General features: G+C 42.7%; 1 protein-coding gene across 14 annotated transcripts in view; it reads left to right on the top strand.

The window, feature by feature from the left end:
* cep170aa (centrosomal protein 170Aa) overlaps positions 1-14,845 on the top strand; it is a 131,952-nt gene that overhangs the window by 84,002 nt on the left and 33,105 nt on the right. For 13 of the 14 annotated variants that reach the window (XM_069930915.1, XM_069930913.1, XM_069930914.1 and 10 more), the window contains 2 exons: positions 2,006-2,170; positions 4,007-4,095. In XM_069930915.1, coding sequence (XP_069787016.1) covers positions 2,006-2,170; positions 4,007-4,095 — 254 coding nt within the window. Of the gene's footprint in view, positions 1-2,005; positions 2,171-4,006; positions 4,096-9,780; positions 10,084-14,845 lie in introns of those variants that run through there. The other variant, XM_069930916.1, reaches the window with a different exon arrangement.

The following is a 14,845-nucleotide window of genomic DNA, read 5'->3' on the forward strand; positions in this document are numbered from 1 at the left end:
TGGGCCATCCATCCATCTCCAAAGTGGTTTGCCTAACCATGCAGTTTTTTTAAAATTCTACCTATTAATTCGCTTGTACACAGGTAGAAAATCTGCCAAATCTGTAGATAAACATGAGTTTATGTTAGAATCCACCTTGTAAACCCCTATAGATAATACTAAGGAAGCAACAGATAGCCTTTGTGACTGTGGGCTATCACTAGGTGGCTATCTTTATCTCTGTACCAATTAAATCTGGCCAGTCTTCAGATGCATTTGGACCCTACAACTTGTCAATCCTGGACAGATGAACTCCTCCAGCTCTGCTTCGAAGCCCTGCTATCACTCTGCAATCTTCATGGGCCTCGATATAAACTGGATCATGAGCTACTGACAGCATATAGCTTCTCTACCGTGCTTTTCCAGCGTAACTTTTGACCTCCTCTGATCAATCACAGCAGTTTTCATGGAAGTATTTGATGCTGCCATAACTTTGCAGAGAGCAGTTCGAGGGACAGCAATGCTGTCTCCTTCTTGCATTGCTTATTAAGCTGAATGGCAGACTGAAGAAGTTAACTTGACAGGTCATCAAAGAGGCTTTGTCCACATGAATTCAAAGACTCAGGATGATTTGCAGAGCCAGGTGCAAGTGCTTGCTCTGACAAAAGTCTCCGATCATCACTCTCACGCATGCTAGACAATACAGCCTAGAGAGAGAATCGTCAAAGGACAGAAATTCCTCCTGGCCCTGGAGATACCAGGTTGGGACAGATTGTTATATTTTATATTATGTATATAGATATGTTTTAAAGGTGATAAATTGTGGGGGTTTTTTAAGTAGGTCACAAACACTTCACAACACAGATCTCATTTAAAATGCCAGAGCTCTGCTCAAGCCAGACAGTCCAGGCTCCCAGTGCTTTTGTAAAGACAATGGAAACTGCTTTGCTGAAGGACTTCACAAGTCGGTGTTAATTGAACATTCTATGGAGTAATGGATTATTGGTGAATTTCTATTGCTGCTGGGTTTGAGGTCCTCTGGGCCCATCATAAGTTGGTTAATAAAGTAAGAACAGGTTTTTGTTTCCCCTCCAACATTAAACAAGCAAACCAGTAAATCAGCCACTTGATAATCAGTTATCTGTGAACTTTACCTATACAGATATTGTGACTAACAAGTGACATGTTGCATTCACAAGCTATTAGTGACATGATTATAAACTGAAAACATTGGTAGAAAAGATGGGTATGATTAAAATGACTGTATTGTCAGCTATTAGGACTTTGACTATTTTGCACAGAAGTAAAAACGAGAGTTTATTTTGAAAATGGTCTAGTTAAAGCAGTATTTACTGGAAATCTATCATAAAGCACCACAATTTACTCATAGAACCATGTATTATAATAATAATAAATACTCAATATATTTTGCAATGTGCTACCTAAAATTAGTGAAGCCTGTATGTAGTCAGTTGGCCAAAAAAAAATCTTTCCATTGAAGATCTAGCCTAAGTGCACTTTCTCCATGAGGAGATGAGGGGATTATCGCCATCTGCACTTGATGAACAATTTGAAGTTTTTAAAAAAAATTTTGGTAAGGGCAAAATGTTGTCGGAGTCAGAGGAGACCTTCATTGAATCATCGTGCTGGTTTCACTGTTTAGGTTGGACGATTGAAAAGTTTGATGGGTCAGAAAATTGATTCTGACGCTCCTTTGATTAAAAAGCCAAAATGGGTAAACATTGTTTAAAAAAGTTTGTATTTCTGACAGTCTTGAAAGAATGGGGGTTGTGGGGGTGGGGGAGGGGGGGTGGTGGTGGTGGTGGTAAAATACTGTAGATTTGGAATCCTTCAGACTTTTCAATTGCAAAATGTCAACCCAGAGTATAAATGCATGTCATCTTTAAGCTAGAAATATCTGTTTTGGAAGTTTCTAATGTATTCTGTTCTGTTAACTGGTGAAATGCAGTGCATGCACCATTATTACCTTGGAGATGCAGAAACCATTTTTTTTTCCCCTGATCAGTTGGTTGATCGTGTTTTTGATGAAAGCTTGAACTTCAGAAAAACTCCTCCAGTGCCATGCATAAAACCAGCGGCTGGAAACGGTCGACTGAGTGAAACCAGATCTCGAATCTTAGAAGCTGTTGATCAAGCTGCAACAAAAAGGAAAGCGTGGAATAGAGATGAAGTAAGAATTAATTAGGGAAAATAATTCTTAACTGATAGCTACAGATTAGGCCAAACAGTGCTTTGAACACACTGTTCTATTCAGTACAACGCAGGATGTTTTATCCACTTCAGTCAGCTGCCTTTTCTCAATGTCCCTTGATTACACTGATAACAAATCATCTTTTGCCTTTTGATCTGGGGGAGGGGCATGGCAGAGGGGGGAGGTGGTTGGCCTTCAGATTTTCATTACCCTTAACTCTTCTTCCTGGACCTTGAGGTTTTTTAAAAAAACTGAAGTTACCATAATTGTAATGTGTACTTCCCAACAACCATCTTTTTTTCCCCTTTATCATCTCCTAATTGAACCCTTTTTCCAATCTAAATGTTTTTGAAATCCACAAATTCTTCCATAACTCCAATAACTGTATCCAAACTTGCACAGTCATTAAATATTGGTTAATTGGATCCTAGTTTTTCTAACAATTCTTAATATTTTTTATTCTTGACCCAGTATTTAAGGACTTTCACCCCTCTATTTCTTTCTGTCCTCTTCTAAATCAGAACCTTGGAAATTACTCTGAATGATGTAAGGTAAAACATCATGAGATGGGAATGTGTAGGGAGTTACCCTGTACAGGGCAGTAACAAGAAGGGGAGGTGTCCTTGTACTCCTGTTAGGTAAAACATCATGAGATGGGAATGTACAGGGCTGTAACAAGATGTAAATGCATCCTTGTACTTACAAGATAAGAGAGACATTGATGGATTGAGAGGCAGGAAGCTAGCAGGGAAAGGATAGCAACAGTTTTAGTCATTGGACAAGTAATGATATGATGATGTTCTAAGCATGTATCCAAGGGTATAAAAAATCACCATTTTGCTGATAACGGCAGAATGCATTCTCCGACTAACTTTGTTAGTCGCAAGTGTTACAATCCGGTAATAAAGAACAAAGAACCCTGATTTCGACTCAGCCTGGTGTTTGTCTCACTCATTCATGAACAAAGCAGACCTAACAATGAACAGTTCTTCCTAACTCCTCGATAACCATGACCCCAGCTTTGTTCAACCACAGATAATTGTGTCTTCAGACATCTAGGTGCCCCACTCTGGGATTCCTTCCCAAGTTTATTTCTATTATCTTTTTAAGGCTTTCTGTCACCCTCTTAATAGTTCCTTCTCTGAGTTGGCATTCATTAACTTACCTGTCTATTATAGGAGCCTGCAGTAAAGTCCAGGGACCAGAATTTAAATCCCACTGGTATGGAATTTAAATTTAGCTAACATACTGGAACATAGGAAGAATGGTATTTACTAATTTAGCAATAATGACCACAAAAACAATTGGATTGTCACACAAACTATCCAGTTCACTCGTGCCTTTCAGAGGGGAAAATTTGCTGCATAATCCATAGTAATGTATTTTACTTTAAATGCCCCCTAAAATTACCTAGCAACCTCCCGATTTGTTGTTAGCACCTCTGCAAGAGGCAGTTATCGATGTTCAATAATGCTGGATTTACTTTTGATGCCTGGATCCTAAAGAAGGAATAAATAAAAAATAATGGTTAAATTTAATTTTGTGCACAAAGCAGCTTGATTTTTTTTCTTTTTGGTGTTCTGTGGGTAAATATTGGTTATTTTTATTAATCAGTAAAGGAGATCTAGTCAGTTGTGGTTTTGGTGTTATCCTAATATGTTTTGATGAAGCCCCCCCACCCGGATATTCTTTTACATCTTTATTCACTGAAAGAGCCCAATTTGAATTATTCAAATTATGTCTATTGTTTGGAGAAATGTAAACAGAAGAAAACATGGTGAATGTTGTCCCTCAGTAACATTTTTCATATTTTAGGTTGTTTTGGACAGTTTGATGTTGACTTCTGTATCTCAGCTGTCACAAAAAATACGCCATGCAATGGAAAAAACTGCTTTGAAGATCAGGTAATAATTGCTTTTTTGAGATTAGCTTTTACTCAGGCTAGAAAATGTTTGGCAATTACTTGGGAAAATTGGGCTAACTTGAGTATTTAGAGATGGCATTTGGAAATGAGATCTTGTATTCCATTAGAAAAGATGACATAATTTCCGTAATAATTATTCTTTTTTTTTTGTTAAACGGAGCCTGTATTTTGGATTATATGAGGGTGAATTATTAATCTCCTTTCCACGTATTAGTGGTGTTGTTCTCAACCATGGCAACTAATTGATAAGTTTTATGTTATGTCCTCTTTCTTTTCCTTTTTTGGGGGTAATTTTGAGGGGGGTGGGGAGGGATGGGTGGGTTGAGGTTGGGGGGGTTGAAGGGGGTATTATTTATTTTTAAAAATCATGGCTGTATTCTGTTTTTTCCTAAGCTGTATTTTTTCATTATATGTTTTATCATGATTAATAATTTTTTTTTAATTTAAAAATCAGGTAATAAAATATCTTTATATTTTCATAAGTAATGGAAGTCTTGTATTTATGTCTGCTCTACTGAAACATCACCTTTTTTCTTACGCTAACTACAACTGTAAATATTTATCTTTTAATATCTATCTATTTTTCCATCTGAACATATTGTGGTAATTTGTACAATTATAGTTGATGTATCTTGCTGCAGCAAGTGAGAATTTTGGTGCACCTGTATATTGTGCATGGTCTTTCAGCCCACGGAGATGCCGGTGCTGGAATGCTGCCAACAGTCACATTCCAGGCTGCAGGTGTATGTGCTGATGGAAGAACTGAGGCTAGGTACAGCCAAAGCAAGGGTGCTGTGGGGAATGGCCACACTCTAGAGCAGCCATTCTCAACCTTTTTTCTGCTAATTTCGCCCCACCCCCAAGAACTCTGCTCAAAGTTTATGGCCTTCCCTTTGAAACAAACAAGTTTTGGTTTCTTCTGTAAAAAAAAATATTTGTTTTGCATGAGGTGAAAAGAAAACATGGCGTTTATTTAATTGTGCTGTGGCCCCAGAGTGGGTGGAAGGCTGTTGAGAATGACTGGTCCAGAGTCCTTCCATTTCTTGGTCTGAGGGGTTGAGAACCAAGGGGAATCCCCTCAAATAACAGAGGGAGTAACGATAAGGTGCCACAGTGGTGGTTATGGTGTTTTTGCAGTGATGGAAATGTATGGAAGCTAAGGGTGGCAAGAGACATTGAACGGTTCTCCTTTTGTAAGTAATTTTGGATTTATTATCTGAGTACATGCATCACATACAACCCGGCGTTTCTTTTCCTGTAGGCAAGGCAGAATTCCACTTAATGGTAGTGCATACAAAACTACATAATGTACACATGTAAACAAATACAGAAATGTAAACAAACTACAATACAGAGGAAAAAAATCAAAAGGCAAAAGTAAATTCTTCAATGAGTCTCTGATCAAGTTTGTTGAGGATAGAGCAGCGAGATCAGTGTGTGCTGGGTGATGTGGATCCCTGATGATTGCTGTTGCTCTTCAACTGCAGCGTTCCCTAGAGATGTTCTGGGGAGAGTTTTGCTTGCCATGTCATGGGTTGTGCCCTTTTGCAGGGCTTTACGCTCTGGAGTATTGATGTCCCCATATCAGACCATGCAGCCGGCCAGCACATTTTCCACCACACATTTGTAGAAATTTGCCAGGGTTTCTGATGTCATGCCAAACTTCCACAAATTTCTGAGGAAGTAGAGGTGTGAATAAGATTTTTTTAAATGACAAGCTCGGCATCAAGAGACACATTTACAACTCAGTTATATTACACATTTTCCATTGCTGTAAATTGGTTTTAGTTCCTTAACAGTGCACAGTTAATTATAACTTGATTGGGGTATGAATTGTGATAAGAGGTGACGAATCAACTCACAGGAGAAAGATTTCCTCTTTGTTGTGCAAAGTGAATGTTAAGTTCATGGGGACTTGGAACATAATTTCAGTGAAAGGGAAACCTGCTTTCTAGGTCAAAATCCTAGAACGTTGTGGGAATCCGAACACTGCAAAGATTCTGTAGATTAATTTTGGAGATTCTTAACTGAAGTAAAGAGGCACCGAATTGTTACAGCATCTATCGAGGACGAGCAATGAAGTAGCAAAGGTTCTGTGCATGGCTGCCATTATGAAATGTTTGAATTGGGTGGTGGCACAGTTTGGCGTAGCAATTAGTTCAACACCATTACAGCACCAGTGATCGGGACCGGGGTTTGAATCCCTTGCCGTCTGTAAGAAGTTAGTACATGCACTCATGGCTGCGTGGGTTTTCCCCAGGGGCATTGGTTTCCACTCATCATTCAAAACATAGCAGGGTTGGAGGTTAATTGGGTGTAATTGGGCATCATGGGCTGAAATGGCCTGTTACTGTGCTCTATATTTAAATTTAAATTCACCTGAAATCTGCTAGATGACTGACAGAGTCTATATTTCATAAAAGTAAACACACCGAATACTTTCATAAAAGCAATATTGAAAAGCCATTAGAGATCATGGTGATTAGAAGATACAGGAATCTAGTTATAGCTGTAAGATTCTTGCATGTTTGCGAATATAAAGTACAGAATGAGCCTCTCAGCAGTCCATTAATTGACCTTCCTCCAGCAGATTTGGGGAATCCTCACTGGCCAGCCCCTTATCGATAGTGAGCTCATTCAAGTGCCTGATGTAGTGCAAAATTTAACAGATTTTTGTTAGATGTGAAAGTGCCAAATGAGCATTTGATTGTGAATCAACAAAACTGGTGTTGCTTCTAATAATGGGCAAGCAGTTCATTCACCCCCTGCCTTAGGAAAAGAGGGTAGCCAATCTTGAGAATGACATTAATGAGGTGTTAACCTCATGAAACAACTCCACAAATTTGCCTCGTGTCAGACCGAAAATAAAAATCCATGCACCCGGCCAAATTTTCTCACAGGCATAAATCAGCAAAGGTTGGTAATAATTTAAGATATTTTCAAACCGAGGGGGGGGAAGGAATAATTGGGAGGAAACCTGAATACCTCTATCTTTAATGCAATGCTCATTGTGTTCGTGACAGCATTAGAACTTGAGATATGTCAGTTTAATAAAAACCACATTGGCAAACTCCTCGAGTCCTCATCGCCAAAGTACTGGCATCTGGCCACTTTATTTCATTCCATGTGATGCTGAATCGTGGTGAGGGTGCTGGTCATGGGAAATTCTGTGACAACACACTGTTCATACTGTTGACAGTGCACTTGAATTAGTATTTTCCCTATAGATGCTATTTTGGGGCTGGCAGGGTTGCCCAGTGTGGGGAAAAAAAATGTATCTGATACAGTCAAATTATTGTCACATTAATCACCTCTCAGTCAAGGCTGGATACAAGTAATGCAGAATGTTGTTGTCCACTGCGACTGTCAAGCATTCTTTGTACATTACAGATAAAAATCCCATGTATTTTCAGAAGAAATGGCTCCTGCTGTATTTAGTTTTACTTAAATGATGTGAAAACTGTTACCGTTGAGATATCCCAATCAATTCTTAGGGTTGTCACTTCTTTGAGCTTGTACAAAATCATAAATCGCTTACCACCAACAAAGTAAGAACCCGTAGTCTTCCTACTCTGTAAAATGGAAATGTATTGGATAGAGAAATCGGATTACTCAAATAGTATTTCACATTTAAGAGTAGTCTGTAACTTTTCTAAATTATTTGAGAATTGCCTCAGTTTTTTTTTTTGCTGTATTAATTTTGCTTTTGAAGGGATACAATTCCAAGTGTCTTGACCCTTTTGTGGCAGTTTGCTATTTAGGCTTCAATTTTGTTTATCTGATCTGCTTTTTTATCCTTTATCTTCGGCTTACCTACCCATACACATTAATTTCCCTGGTGAGTTGGATCAGATTTTGAGCTTAGAATTTCTGTCCACTATATGTCAGTAATTCTATTACATCAAGTTCGTTAATTACCTGATGGTATATTTACATCATGACAAAACAGTGTACTGCCACAGGTACTGGCACCATTATCTTCATTGGTGATGTAACTGCTGATGCAATAGCATAAAGTAAATGAAAATAATATTTTGGAATAATTTACTGTTTCATTCATAAGAGACCCAAAGTTGAGGGATACCATTCATCAATCCTGAAGCCCATGAAAGAAGCTATTTCCCAGCCTGACAGTCATGGTTTTGATGCTCCTGTACTATCCTCTTGATGGTAGTAGGTCAAAGATACTGTGCGCTGGATGGAATGGGTCCTCAATAATTCTTTGAGACCAATTTAAGATGCACTTCTGGTGAATGATATCAATAGAGGAAAGGGAGACCCCAGTGATCTTCTTGGCTCCTTTGATGACCCTCTGTATTGACTTAGAGTCTTGTGATTTGCAGCCACTGTACCACACAATGAATGGTGCTCCTGTAAAATCTTGTCAAGATCGGGGCTTCTAACCTTGCCCACCTCAACCTCCTTAGAAGTGTACAGTATCCTCTATAATGTTTGGGACAAATACACATTGATTCCTTTATTCCTGTGCTCCCCAGTTTTAAATTTGCAATTTCATGTGATTAAAGTGCACATTCCAGATTTTAATAAAAGATATTTGTATACATTTTGGTTTGACCATGTAGAAATTTCAGCATTTTATTTATACATAGCCCCCTCATTCAGTGCACTGTAATGTTTGGGACAATCCAATGGTAGATATATTTGTCATGTTTAGTACTTTGTTGCATATCCCTTGTAAGCATTGAATGACTGCTTGAAGTCTGTGATTCATAGACATCACCAGGGACTGAGTATCTTCTCTGGTGATGCTCTGCCAGGCCTATAATGCAGTCATCTTCAGCACCTGCTTGTTTCAGGGGCTTTTCCCCTTAAGTTTTTTCTTCAGCACATGGAAGGCATGCTCAATTGAATTTAGATGGGTGACTGACTTGGCCATTCAAGAATTTTCCAGTTTTTAGTTTTGAATATTCCTTTGTTCCTTTAGCAGTATGTTTGGGATAATTGCCTTGCTGGAAGATGAAGTGCTGTCCAATGAGTTTGGAGGCATTTGCTCTAATTTGAAGCTGGTAAGATGTTTCTATACACCTCAGAATTCATTTTGCTACTGCATCAGCAGTTACATCACCAATAAAGATAATGGTGCCAGTACCTGTGGCAGCCATACACGCCCAGGCCATAACATCCCCATCGCCATGTTGCACATTTGAGGTGGTGTGCTTTGGATCTTGAGCAGTTCTTTCTTTTATGCCTCCAGACTTTGCTCTTGCCATCACTCTGATTATAGGTTAATCTTGGTCTTGTCTGTCCACAAGACCTTTTTTGCACAATTCTGCAGGCTCTTTTACATACTTATTGGCAAACTGTAATCTGGCCATCCTGTTTGTGTGGCCAACTAGTGGTTTGCATCTTGCAGTGTAACCTCTGTATTTCTGTTCATGAAGTGTTCTGTGTACATTAGTCATTGACGCATCCACTCCTGCCTCCTGAAGAGATTTTATGATCTGTTAGGCATTTGGGTTTTTTCCTCATTATGATGAGAATTCTTCTGAGAGCAGCAATGGAGGTCTTCCTGGACCCACCAGTTCCTTTGCTATTACTGAGCTCACCAGTACAGTACGCTCTTTCTTCTTAAAAGTGTTCCAGTTGATTTTGGTCATCCTGAGGATTGGGTGATGTCTCTTACTGTTTAATTCTTGTTTTTCAGCCTCATAATGATTTCTCGGACTTTCTCTGGTGCAACTCTGGTCCTCATGTTGAAAAATGTCAACCACAGACTCCTATGGAGATTAAAAGCTTTGAAGCAATCCTAGCTCTCTGATACCTGCACCAATGAAGCACTTAAACATATCTGAGTAATTACAGACACCTGGTGAAGCCTAATGTCCCAAACCTTTCTGATGCCCTGAAATGGCAGAACGATATATTTTAAAAAGTGCTGTAATTTCTACATAGTCAATCCAAAATGTAGACAAATAACCGAGAATAAAATCTGCAATGTGCACTTTAATCACATGTGAATTGTTTGATACAAATTTAAAACTGTGGAGCGCAATCAAGTAAAGGAAGAAAAGTGTCCGTCCCAAACATTATGGAGGGCACTCTAGGTGCTTGTATATTGCACATCATATCAGCAGATCATCCATAATTACTGTGTTGGGAGATAGCAGGAAAAATAAAATTGAGCTTTTACCAGCTGAACAATTGAACCCAAATTGTACACTTTATAGTTCTTCCAATTTTGTGGTAATTAATTTTCAAATGTTGCGCTGCTGAGAATAGCAGTCCTTTCATCAATTGATTATCCTTGCCAGGTAAATCATTTCACAAACAAATCTGCTTTAATTTCTGTAACATAGCCAGTGCACCCACCAGTCCACAGTGCTTTGCAGTGCATCAGAAAAAATATACAATTTCAAAACCCTAATGGAATGAAATTTCAGACAGCTGAAAGCAAGATTACTTTTTGTCCTCCCTCCCCCAAGAACTGGTACAAGTGGATGAGGTACAGGATTCATCTTTTATGCTGGCAAAACAGCTATATTAATTGTATAATTAAGAGGGATAAATATTTTGAATGATCTGCCCCTAGATGGCACTAATGGTCTTTTCAGTATAACTAACAGAACAGAAGAATCTAGGTATTGTATTCAAACATTTGGAATGTGGCAAATTAACCTCAAGATCTGGAATACCGTGCTCCACAAAAGTATTCTTATCAACTTTCCCATTAATTATGGAGTTGTGAAATGTTTTAACATCAGAAAGCCTGGACAGAGCACCAGTTTGAAATTTATTGCTTTACTTTGTGCGAGACAGCTAAATGATTTCTCTGATAGTTGAAGTATTGTTTTTTTAAAAAAAACTTGTCCTTCACTTCCACATTTGAAAATCAATGTTTGCAGCTGAAAGATGAGTAATTTTTACAGAAAGCAATGCACTTATCTATATATTGACTTTACCATTTGTTTTTTGACCTGCTGAAAGTGAGGAGAAGGTAAGCTATTAAAGTCGGGGGCTTACGAGGGCTTGGGCCTACTTGGTTCGGCTGTGAGTCAGAGGAGCAGGAGCTTGCTGAAAGTGAGTCAGAGGAGGAGGAGCTTGCTGAAAGTGAGTCAGAGGAGGAGGAGCTTGCTGAAAGTGAGTCGGAGGAGGAGGAGCTTGCTGAAAGTGAGTCGGAGGAGGAGGAGCTTGCTGAAAGTGAGTCGGAGGAGGAGGAGCTTGCTGAAAGTGAGTCGGAGGAGGAGGAGCTTGCTGAAAGTGAGTCAGAGGAGGAGGAGGAGCTTGCTGAAAGTGAGTCGGAGGAGGAGGAGCTTGCTGAAAGTGAGTCAGAGGAGGAGGAGCTTGCTGAAAGTGAGTCAGAGGAGGAGGAGCTTGCTGAAAGTGAGTCGGAGGAGGAGGAGCTTGCTGAAAGTGAGTCGGAGGAGGAGGAGCTTGCTGAAAGTGAGTCGGAGGAGGAGGAGCTTGCTGAAAGTGAGTCGGAGGAGGAGGAGCTTGCTGAAAGTGAGTCAGAGGAGGAGGAGCTTGCTGAAAGTGAGTCCGAGGAGGAGGAGGAGCTTGCTGAAAGTGAGTCAGAGGAGGAGGAGCTTGCTGAAAGTGAGTCAGAGGAGGAGGAGCTTGCTGAAAGTGAGTCAGAGGAGGAGGAGCTTGCTGAAAGTGAGTCAGAGGAGGAGGAGGAGCTTGCTGAAAGTGAGTCGGAGGAGGAGGAGCTTGCTGAAAGTGAGTCGGAGGAGGAGGAGCTTGCTGAAAGTGAGTCGGAGGAGGAGGAGCTTGCTGAAAGTGAGTCGGAGGAGGAGGAGCTTGCTGAAAGTGAGTCAGAGGAGGAGGAGGAGCTTGCTGAAAGTGAGTCAGAGGAGGAGGAGCTTGCTGAAAGTGAGTCAGAGGAGGAGGAGCTTGCTGAAAGTGAGTCAGAGGAGGAGGAGCTTGCTGAAAGTGAGTCGGAGGAGGAGGAGCTTGCTGAAAGTGAGTCGGAGGAGGAGGAGCTTGCTGAAAGTGAGTCGGAGGAGGAGGAGCTTGCTGAAAGTGAGTCGGAGGAGGAGGAGCTTGCTGAAAGTGAGTCAGAGGAGGAGGAGCTTGCTGAAAGTGAGTCCGAGGAGGAGGAGGAGCTTGCTGAAAGTGAGTCGGAGGAGGAGGAGCTTGCTGAAAGTGAGTCGGAGGAGGAGGAGCTTGCTGAAAGTGAGTCCGAGGAGGAGGAGGAGCTTGCTGAAAGTGAGTCAGAGGAGGAGGAGCTTGCTGAAAGTGAGTCAGAGGAGGAGGAGCTTGCTGAAAGTGAGTTGGAGGAGGAGGAGCTTGCTGAAAGTGAGTCGGAGGAGGAGGAGCTTGCTGAAAGTGAGTCAGAGGAGGAGGAGCTTGCTGAAAGTGAGTCAGAGGAGGAGGAGCTTGCTGAAAGTGAGGAGGAGGAGGAGGAGCTTGCTGAAAGTGAGTCAGAGGAGGAGGAGCTTGCTGAAAGTGAGTCAGAGGAGGAGGAGGAGCTTGCTGAAAGTGAGTCAGAGGAGGAGGAGCTTGCTGAAAGTGAGGAGGAGGAGGAGCTTGCTGAAAGTGAGTCAGAGGAGGAGGAGCTTGCTGAAAGTGAGTCGGAGGAGGAGGAGCTTGCTGAAAGTGAGTCAGAGGAGGAGGAGGAGCTTGCTGAAAGTGAGGAGGAGGAGGAGGAGCTTGCTGAAAGTGAGTCGGAGGAGGAGGAGCTTGCTGAAAGTGAGTCGGAGGAGGAGGAGCTTGCTGAAAGTGAGTCGGAGGAGGAGGAACTTGCTGAAAGTGAGTCGGAGGAGGAGGAGCTTGCTGAAAGTGAGTCAGAGGAGGAGGAGGAGCTTGCTGAAAGTGAGTCAGAGGAGGAGGAGCTTGCTGAAAGTGAGTCAGAGGAGGAGGAGCTTGCTGAAAGTGAGTCAGAGGAGGAGGAGCTTGCTGAAAGTGAGTCGGAGGAGGAGGAGCTTGCTGAAAGTGAGTCGGAGGAGGAGGAGCTTGCTGAAAGTGAGTCGGAGGAGGAGGAGCTTGCTGAAAGTGAGTCAGAGGAGGAGGAGCTTGCTGAAAGTGAGTCCGAGGAGGAGGAGGAGCTTGCTGAAAGTGAGTCAGAGGAGGAGGAGCTTGCTGAAAGTGAGTCAGAGGAGGAGGAGCTTGCTGAAAGTGAGTCGGAGGAGGAGGAGCTTGCTGAAAGTGAGTCCGAGGAGGAGGAGGAGCTTGCTGAAAGTGAGTCAGAGGAGGAGGAGCTTGCTGAAAGTGAGTCGGAGGAGGAGGAGCTTGCTGAAAGTGAGTCGGAGGAGGAGGAGCTTGCTGAAAGTGAGTCGGAGGAGGAGGAGCTTGCTGAAAGTGAGTCGGAGGAGGAGGAGCTTGCTGAAAGTGAGTCGGAGGAGGAGGAGCTTGCTGAAAGTGAGTCGGAGGAGGAGGAGCTTGCTGAAAGTGAGTCAGAGGAGGAGGAGCTTGCTGAAAGTGAGTCGGAGGAGGAGGAGCTTGCTGAAAGTGAGTCGGAGGAGGAGGAGCTTGCTGAAAGTGAGTCAGAGGAGGAGGAGCTTGCTGAAAGTGAGTCAGAGGAGGAGGAGCTTGCTGAAAGTGAGTCAGAGGAGGAGGAGGAGCTTGCTGAAAGTGAGTCAGAGGAGGAGGAGGAGCTTGCTGAAAGTGAGTCGGAGGAGGAGGAGCTTGCTGAAAGTGAGGAGGAGGAGGAGGAGGAGGAGCTTGCTGAAAGTGAGTCAGAGGAGGAGGAGCTTGCTGAAAGTGAGTCAGAGGAGGAGGAGCTTGCTGAAAGTGAGTCAGAGGAGGAGGAGGAGCTTGCTGAAAGTGAGTCAGAGGAGGAGGAGCTTGCTGAAAGTGAGTCAGAGGAGGAGGAGCTTGCTGAAAGTGAGTCAGAGGAGGAGGAGGAGCTTGCTGAAAGTGAGTCAGAGGAGGAGGAGCTTGCTGAAAGTGAGGAGGAGGAGGAGCTTGCTGAAAGTGAGTCAGAGGAGGAGGAGCTTGCTGAAAGTGAGTCAGAGGAGGAGGAGGAGCTTGCTGAAAGTGAGTCAGAGGAGGAGGAGGAGCTTGCTGAAAGTGAGTCAGAGGAGGAGGAGCTTGCTGAAAGTGAGTCAGAGGAGGAGGAGGAGCTTGCTGAAAGTGAGTCAGAGGAGGAGGAGGAGCTTGCTGAAAGTGAGGAGGAGGAGGAGGAGCTTGCTGAAAGTGAGGAGGAGGAGGAGGAGGAGCTTGCTGAAAGTGAGTCAGAGGAGGAGGAGCTTGCTGAAAGTGAGTCAGAGGAGGAGGAGCTTGCTGAAAGTGAGTCAGAGGAGGAGGAGGAGCTTGCTGAAAGTGAGTCAGAGGAGGAGGAGCTTGCTGAAAGTGAGTCAGAGGAGGAGGAGGAGCTTGCTGAAAGTGAGGAGGAGGAGGAGCTTGCTGAAAGTGAGTCAGAGGAGGAGGAGCTTGCTGAAAGTGAGTCAGAGGAGGAGGAGGAGCTTGCTGAAAGTGAGTCGGAGGAGGAGGAGCTTGCTGAAAGTGAGTCAGAGGAGGAGGAGCTTGCTGAAAGTGAGTCAGAGGAGGAGGAGGAGCTTGCTGAAAGTGAGTCAGAGGAGGAGGAGCTTGCTGAAAGTGAGGAGGAGGAGGAGCTTGCTGAAAGTGAGTCAGAGGAGGAGGAGCTTGCTGAAAGTGAGTCAGAGGAGGAGGAGGAGCTTGCTGAAAGTGAGTCAGAGGAGGAGGAGCTTGCTGAAAGTGAGGAGGAGGAGGAGCTTGCTGAAAGTGAGTCAGAGGAGGAGGAGCTTGCTGAAAGTGAGTCAGAGGAGGAGGAGGAGCTTGCTGAAAGTGAGTCAGAGGAGGAGGAGCTT

This window comes from Narcine bancroftii, chromosome 4, assembly GCF_036971445.1.
Source record: "Narcine bancroftii isolate sNarBan1 chromosome 4, sNarBan1.hap1, whole genome shotgun sequence".
Taxonomy (NCBI): Eukaryota; Metazoa; Chordata; class Chondrichthyes; order Torpediniformes; family Narcinidae; genus Narcine; species Narcine bancroftii.